We start from the raw sequence: 9,053 nt of genomic DNA on the forward strand, positions 1-9,053 counted from the left end.
TTGTATCTTACGTTGTTTTAGTTTGTAAACTAACCCTATAGAAATAAAATAATTAAAACAAATAATTAATAGAAATAAGATCATTAGAACAGATAAATAAGATATTTAACGGGGGGGGCATGCTAGAACTCAGGTGCTAGGGGTTTAGCCTTAATTGATAGGCTTAAGTGACTAATTCATGTGGAAAGCTGTGATTCCAAAATTGTGAAGCTTTTGAATAAAGACTCCTTTTCTTTATCACCGAACTTTTGCCTCTGGAATTTTGCCTAAAGGGCGGCAGTAGGCAGCAGGACCCCAACCGCTGTGCGGTAACAGACATACATATCAGTGTGTATGAGAATAAAACTTCCTAATTTGATTCAAAATTACAACCACCCTTAAAATATCTTTTTAAAAATACAATTGCCATGCCTTTTAAACTAACATTTTAAAAAGTTTAGATTTGTTTAACCAGTCTAACAGAAAACATTGGGGAAATATATTACAAGCAATTTTCTCCTTCCCCAGAACTACTCAGTTAAAAAAAAAAAAAGGGGGGGGGGCCTGAAATATAAACAAGTCACATATACCAATAACTCAAAAAAGGTCTTACTTCCAAATTAGTCACCACACACAATAATTTGCCACTCATACACGGCAACTTTTAAAAAAATGTACAAAAATAATAGTAAAAATTGGAAACCCTCTGTACATGTTAGGAAGGTGGGGAGTGAAGTGATTCAAGGAATGGGCACTGAGGCCTTGAATAACTTATATAACCTACCTGCTACTTTATGCTAATGTCGGTGACAGTAACTCAGAGGCTGTTATCACAGAGAAACACTTTTCTTTTACCAAAACAAAAAATTACACAAATATCTCAGAACACATCGTCTCAAATTCACCTGTATTTTAGGATTATAAACCTTGACTCCTTTGAATTGCAAATTTCTACTACAAATATGACCATCATTTCTATTTTATCTTCACCTCTCTGATGCAGGAAGTCATGGTTATAACTGTGGTACTCTCCCTTTATGAAAATGAAACTTTCACTGTAATCATTAACCATTACTTGATTTTCTTTTATATTTGGTTTTTGTTTTGATAATTTCCTCAGCTTAAGTTATACAAAATTCAGCACATTTTTACCAAAATCAGACTAACACTTCCACACTACTTCCGTTATGTCTACATAAATCCTCAATGTCTACTTATGGGACCAGCAACTTATGTCCCGACGAGCAAAAGAAGCTTGGGAAGTGACCTGTGCTTCCTTCTCCTTTCAGCAAAATTCCACAGTCTTTATACTCGGTCCTCAGTTTCTCTCAAACGCACCCTCATCTAATCAGACTTTCTCCCCCACTGCTTTACAGTAAGTGCTGTTGTTGAGTTACTGATGACCCCCATGCTGCTCCGTCCAGAGGCTGTCTCTCCTTTTCGCCTGACGTCACCCATCTGCAGCATTTAACCCAGCTGATCACTCCCTCCTCTTAAATTCTTTACCTGGCCTCCAGGACCCATTCTGCTGGGTTGCCCCCTCTATCCAACATTCACCCAACAAATATTTACTGAGCATCTGTTATGGGGCAGGTGCTCCTTAGGATGCTGCAGACTTCTTACCTCACTGGCTCCTCTGCAACCTGATTTGCTAGATCCACCTCTTCCCCCTGACCTTTCAACACTGAATTCTCAAAAGCTCCAACTGTGGATTCCCGTTTTATATCTATTCTCACTCTGTTGGTGATGTTGGCCAGTTTATATACTTTCTATACGTTCGTAACTCCTATATTTTTATCTATACCCTAGATTTCTTCTCAGAAATCCAGACTCTTAACCAACAGCCTACTTTATCCCTCCGCTTAAATTTCTAAGAGGCTTTCAAATGAATGAATCTGAAAGCCTTCTCTCTTTCCTCAATCTTTTCCTCCCTCAGTCTTACCCACTTCATTAAATGGCAATTCCATTCTTCCAATTGCTGAGATCAAACCATTTGGCATCAACCTTGATGCTGCTTTTTCTCTCACAGCCAAATCCAACCTGTCAAGAAATCCTGTCAACTCTACATTTACAACATAGCCACCGTCCTCCCTTTTCTCAACACTTCCACCACTAGCACCCTGGTTAAGGCCCACACTCTCTCTCACTTGGATTACTGCAATAGCTCTTTTGCCCTTTTCGATCCATAGGCATCTCTCAGAGATAGCGTGGGTTCGGCTCCAGACCACCACAATAAAGCCAGTAGTCACCTGTTTGCTGGTGGAGGGTCTTGCCTCCAATTTGTAAACAACACAACATCTGTGCAATAAAGCGGAGTGCAATAAAATGAGGTATGTTGTATCTTACAGCATAGACCAGAAAGATCTACCTGAAGTGTATGTATAATTACAATCCTCCTCTGCCTATTTCAGTCACAACAGAAGCCGTGAGTGAGAAGAAGAGGAGGAGGAGACGAGGTCAGGATAAGGTACTCTGATCTGGATCCCTGCTCCGGCTCTCGGACCTCCTCTTCCGCTACTTTTCTCCTCACTCTCTTAACTCCACCCACACTAGACTCCCGCTATTCCTCAGATAGGCTCCAGGCTTGGGGCCCCTGCATTTGCTTTTCCTTACACCCCAAAAGCTGCTTCCCAGACATCTACATGGTTCACTTCCTCACCTCGTTCAGGTTTTTACTCAAATGTGACCTTCTCAGGGAAGCCTTCCCTAGCAATCTAAAGTTATAAATGACCTAAATTGCTAACAACTTCCAGGACTTCCTAGCCTCTTAGCCCTTGTCTGTTTTGTTCTCTGCTGCATCCTGCATACTTAGAACAGTGCCTGGTACCTAGTGCTCGATAAACATTTGTTGTATGAACTGACAAGAACAGAGGCGGGCATAAAGGAGAAAGCTGAACAGCAGATCTTATCTAAAAAAAAGGGATCAAACAAAGCCCACTCTCCCACTCTATTCCACACCAAGGTCCTGGGAGAGTCAAAATGCCAAAAAAACACACCAAGTTTCACAGATCTTTATTTCACATCTCTTCCCATAAATAATATATTACTAGCATGCTCTGGAGCATCACACACACACAAAAATCTGTGTGTGTATTTATTTGCATTACTTCTCCATTTAATCAAAAAATAAACAGTACTAAATAAAATCCCCAGTGTAACTGGAGGTGGCACCCTACCTTTTAATACCTTATAAGTTCATGAACTATATATTAATAATGATCAAATATGTGGAGCCAAGCTTTAAACATACATAATTAGGATGATTTTAAAAATCTGTAAAACTCATGTTACCTCACTTTTTACACAGCATAGTTGTAGCTTTTCACACATGTTCTCCAGTTTTGTTTTGTGGTTTTTTTTTTATTCTAAGCAGAGATTTCACCTGGTCATGTCTAATAAGCAACTGACTCAGGCTGAAGTTACCATTTTCAGCACAATTTCACTATATTTAAGGAGACACAAACTATTATTTGTTTGGGTCCTGGACTTAAGTATTTTCTCTCCCACTCATTATTATAAAATATAGTTAAAAAACAATGAACAACCCAAGCTGCTGTACAATGACAATGTTGACTACACTGAATTGCATGGCAAGCAACATGAGAGAGCACTGAACTTAGCTGATGCACCGAAGTCCAAATTCAGCTTTCCAAGGCAGTTTAGGGGTATTAATGGTAATAATGTATGAAAGTGCATATTATTTTAAAAGTCAGATACCAAAGTCAGCTTGAAAGCATCTACTGTTTGAATTACTGCAACAGCCTGCTTCCAGATTTCCAGCTTTCCCACCACCTGTTCAGCCACTGAGATGATCTCTATGATCAAACACTTCCTTGATAAGGCCCAGAACTCAGTTGAGTCCTTTATTTATCTCTTTACCTTCATCCTATCATATAAACATCATCACCTGGCTAACCTCATGAGGTTATTATTCCTATTTTCTTAAGAATTTTATTTATTTACTTTTAGAGGGGAGAGACAGAGAGAAGCATCAGTGCGTGGTTGCCTCTCACGCACCGCCACGGGGGAAGTGGCCCACAACCCAGGCATGTGTCATGACCAGGAATCGAACCCCAGATCCTTTAGTTTACAGACCAGTATTCAATGCACTGAGCCACATCCGCCAGGGCTGTTCCTATTTTGAAGATGTGGAAACAGATGACAAAAAAAGTTAGGTGACTTGCTCAAGGTCACGCAGGTACTAGACAATAGAGCAGGACCTGAACTCATTCTCAAGTAAGAAATGGTATGAAGCCTAACACCAGTGCTCAAAAAATGTGAAGCATTGTCAAATGTTACTACCTGCTTGCTTAAATCTTTTGTTAGTCATAGAACTTTTTTACTCTATGCTCATGACATTAACATTATTTGACAGGAATAAAATGTCACGTAGGACTCATGTATTGTTCCGCAGAAATCTACAAATAGTAAGTAACCTGTTGAGACAGCTCTCCAATTCTAAATCTCCAAATAAGAATTTAATCTGGAATTTGTATTCTTTTTTTAATCATTGACAACAGATTCACAAATAAACCTCTCATTAAATTATTATTCTTCACCTTCTCCAAAGTTCTCAAAACCACATTGACTGAAAACTGTAATCTGAATTATCTTTCTCTCATATTAAAATAATACAGAATGGCCAGTTATAGGGAAATAGGAGAGTTAAAATAAATAAAGCTATCTAAAACGAAGTCATGATCAATAAGAAAGGGAAATTTCTCCCACTTCCTGCTTGAAGGAATCTGAGTCATTACTAGGGAGTCCCCAACATTTATGAGCTGGGTTTTATTCATGAATTATCATTCTGGCAAAAAATAAGACTATTATTTTACTAGGACAATGATAAAAAGTAACATTTCACAAAGAATTTTCACATACATTAGCTTACTGATGACCCTTAGAACTGTGAGATGGAATTAACAACAACAAAAAAAAACCCAACAAATCCTCACTTGCAGAAACCTAAGCTACAAGGTTTGGTGACTTGCCAAAAGTCATAAAGCTTCCAATTCTGTCACCACATTATCCACTGTCTTCACTCTTTCCAGGTCATTTCTATTGCACAGACCTGAGCTCCCTAGCCAGGCCACCTACTCAAAGACAATAGACAGCTTGGATAGGGGAACCCTGGCAGCCCCCGGGGCTGTCCGTGGAAAAATGGCATATAGGGGTATAAGGGAGACAAAGCTAGCGCTGATTCCCTCATTAGTCTCTTTTAAAGAAATGTTTCTGGAACGCCGTTAACCGCTGGAGCAGGGCTCTGAGCTGCGGGGCTCACTTGAGTTCTTCAGGGCGTTCAGCGGCTTGCGAGTACCCCAAACACCTGCCACCACCTAAAACTTAGGTCTCCACACGCCGCGGCCCAGAAGCAGATCTCAGTCTCTCTCCCAGCGGAGATGAAGGAGGCCTTTGCTTCCGCCTCCGCGACTTACCTGTCGGGTCATAAGAGATTTGATTTTTTGCATGTTGAAATCGTTAGAGAGGTTCCCTGCTGCAAAGAACTAACAAATCACAACAAACCACCAGCCGGCTAGCCCCGACACAGGGAAGCCATAGTGAGTGGTCACGTGATGTTGCCGCCTTCCCTTTCCCTAAGCATGCTGGGAACTGTAGTCTTCCGCCTGCCGCCGACATTTCTAGGTACCACATTTCCCAGGAAGCCCAGCAGCTGGCGCTCTGATAAATCCTTCCAACCTTGCTCTAGCGATCTTGGCGCTAACCGGACTTTACTTGCGGTCGGTAGCTTTTGCGCGAGGCGAAAAACTAACAAATAGGTGATCTGACATTGAGAGAGAGGAACAAACACCAAAAAAAAGTATATAGACCAACCTGACATGATGCCCCTAGGAGTGTGGCAGAGGGGAGGAAACCCCACTTGACCTAGGGAGGCGGGGTGGGGGAGCTGAGTCAGCAGCGAAGCAGCAGGAGCTCAAGGGAACGCGTTCTCCTAGACGTGACCTGACCCCTGAGGCTCCCAGGTGGCGGCGCTGGGCTTGGAAAAGAGAGGTGTGGTCCAAGCATAGGGGGCTGGCCAACATTAGCACCCTCATTCCTCAGTCTTGGCATCCACTGCAAAAAGTCCTAAAATTAAAAGATTTAACCCCCCACTTACTTTACTACCAGCATAATCTAAGGCAAGTCAAAAAGGATAATATAACAGTAAGTACAAATGTCAAAATATATTAAAGATTAAATTAAAAAAATTAAGTTAGGAACAACAAAAATAAGTACGAAGGTCACTCTAAAGTCCTCAAATTTTAGCAGTTTGAATTGCAGAAAGTGAGAGGGAAGTCATTTGAGGCTTAATTTAAGAAAAAAACTTTGTAATTATGGGAGGGGGGCAGGGAGCGACCTAGAGCTAACAATAGAAGGTACCATTTATTGAAAGCTTTCTACATGTCAAGAACTCTGCTAATAGCTTTACATGTATTATCTGATTTATCCACACAAGCATCCTATGGGGTTGGTAACTCTACACCCATTTTGAAGATGAGGAAAATGAGGTGTGGAGAAATTAAGTGATTTGCTTAACATTACCGCAGACATGCATGCAGAAACTCAAGTTCTGGTTATCCAGATGTTTTAAGTAAAGGTTTTATGTACAGGGTTGGAGAGTGAGTCCTAAAGCACATGTGGACAAAAAGGGGCCACACGCTAAACCTGGCAAGCTCAGGGGAGGCTTGTGTGGTGGGCTTACAAACTCAGCGTCCTAAAGTAACCACATAGGATGGTCTGAACATAAAAACTCCTAACTAAAAACAGGTCATAGGTCAAAGGACAAAGCCAGCACCATTTGCTATTGTAGCACCATTTGCTATTGTGGCACCATTTGCCTAGCACACCTATGACCTTATTAAACAGGACTGCCATTTTACTTTTCTGAGCTTATGTCCTCAGCACTGGAAATTACTGGAAAGCAAGAACAGCAGTACTAACCAGCTCCCTACAGCCACAGGCAGAAGATAACATTGGAACCCACCGCAGCCTCAAGTTACAAGCTCCAACAGCCCCGGGCACATACAACAGCAACCCCCGCCCCTCAACCCTTTTTTAGCCCCTCAATGCTGGTGTATTTCTCTACACCATGCCCTGTCCCTTTCCTGGAGAGTGAATAAAAACTTTATTCTCTGCCCTTTCTTCTCTTTGCGAATTCTTTCATAGCCCACATCACCAACCACCCCAACAATAGTCCTGGTCAGTGTGACTCAGTTGGTTGAGCACTGACCGTCAAAGCTAAAGGTCTCCGGTCAGGTACTCACATCCTGGGTCTGTGGCTTTCTTGACAAAGGTCATTCTTTACCTTAAGTGAGCCTCTGTCTATTGTCTTTCTGCATCTAAGATTACAAACCTTTGGAATGTCAGAGTTCCCTTTTCAGACCCCTCAGGGCACACCCATGCCTGAGATCACAGAACCCCTCACCGTTATCTCGTTATCTTGTTCCCTGAATACCATGTGTGCGTGCAATAAATGTTAATTGTTAACTATCCTGTACCCACCAATGTAAAAGAAGTATGTGTCTCTCCATTTTATACTTTATCCAGTCTTAGAGATTTCCCTGCCTTCCCTTCTCTACTTAATCTACTACCAATGGGTTTCATGTAATCCCCCCTAGGTTTCCTCCTTTGATTCTAATGGGCAAAATAAACTGTGAAACTACCATCTTATGAAGCATTTTCTCGGTTCTTTGAGATTTTGCTTCCAAGCCAGTTGTCAGTTTGGCTCAAATAAATGCATAAAATATTCTCTATAGATTTAGATGTTTCTTCTGTCAACATGTGGTACAAATCGGTCTTTTAATTTCATTTATTTTTATTTAGTGTTTATTAGGGGAAAAATAACCAGACCCATGATTTCAAAAGCATTTCTTAAGACAACTAAAAAAATGTTAAAGTGTGACGCATGAAAAATATTCGGTAGTCAGTTATGGCAAAAACAATAAATGTGGTTTGGAAATGACTGACAGTTGGGGAATAGTAATATAGTTAATTCCAACTCTGAAATTCTATTATTTGACCTCTAAGAGTCTTATTAATTTTTACTAATGAAGTTGTAATATTTAACCTAAGGTTTTGTAAGGATAAAGGAGATGAAGCGAGTAAATGCAATTTATAAATTACAAAGCACCTTACAAGGTGCATTGTGAGGTATTATAGTCATGATTCTGCCCAGTTCTCTGCTCTAATGGAACAACCCTGTACATACTTCTATAATTGTGTTTAAAAATTCCTTTTGAAATTTTATGTTTACCTATATGCTTCTCTGACTCTATTATTGCTAACTGTATAAAGAAATTCCAGTTACTTTAGGACAATGCTAATTAGTTCTTTCTTCTTCTTTTCCTTTGTGTGTATGTGTGTGTGTGTGTGTGTGCTCTAATCTTAATCGCCAAATAGTTCTAAGTGTGTGAAAGTCTTTCCAATTTAGATATTCCTGAAAGCATCAAAACAGAAACTGTTGATCATATTAGCATATAAACTAAAACCCAATTCAGGAAACATTAGTCAATTGTTGGGCAGGAGGCAGAAGGATAGAAGCAATTTAGATTCTAAAACACAGTTGTCCTCAAGGAGTTTACAATTTTGTTGAAAAGCAAATCCAGCAGTTTTTGAGCCTGAATGTTTATATTCACCTGAGGAGTGTTCTATTGTTCTCTTTGGGGTTCTCTGTTTAAAAAATAAAGTTATTCTTATAGGCAGCCAGCTTCGCCTTTCAAATCCATTCTTTATGAAATGGGAGAATTCACCCACCTAGGCTGCTGAGGTCACCCATCTTACTAGAGATTGATCCAGAGCTAGAATGCAGATCCAAATTTTTTTTAAAAAGGGGTTTTTTTTCAGTGTATTTGGTTTTTTCCCTATCAGCCAAATTTGGAGAAACTGGTATTTCCTGTACCTATTTGACCCTGAAAAGGCAAGAAAGCTTTAAAACTTTGTTTTACTCTAATACTATATATTTTATTTCTTATAAACTAAAAAGAAATGGACAATTCAGCCTTCTAAAAGTTCAAAATCTGTGACTGTAATATTGAAAACATGTAAAGTAAATCAGGGCTGTTGTCTACATAAACTAT

At 40.1% G+C, this 9,053-nt stretch overlaps 1 protein-coding gene across 2 annotated transcripts in view; it reads right to left on the reverse strand.

Annotated features, from left to right (window-relative positions):
* VPS50 (VPS50 subunit of EARP/GARPII complex) overlaps positions 1-5,545 on the reverse strand; it is a 128,925-nt gene extending 123,380 nt beyond the window's left edge. For both annotated transcript variants that reach the window (XM_054564243.1, XM_054564240.1), the window contains exon 1: positions 5,415-5,545. In XM_054564243.1, coding sequence (XP_054420218.1) covers positions 5,415-5,447 — 33 coding nt within the window. In that variant the 5' untranslated portion in view covers positions 5,448-5,545. The remainder of the gene's footprint in view (positions 1-5,414) is intronic.
* Between the last annotated feature and the right edge of the window lie 3,508 nt (positions 5,546-9,053).

The sequence above is a fragment of the Pteronotus mesoamericanus genome, unplaced genomic scaffold (genome assembly GCF_021234165.1).
Source record: "Pteronotus mesoamericanus isolate MK-2021 breed Mesoamerican mustached bat unplaced genomic scaffold, CSHL_Meso_final scaffold_85, whole genome shotgun sequence".
In the NCBI taxonomy this organism is placed as follows: Eukaryota; Metazoa; Chordata; class Mammalia; order Chiroptera; family Mormoopidae; genus Pteronotus; species Pteronotus mesoamericanus.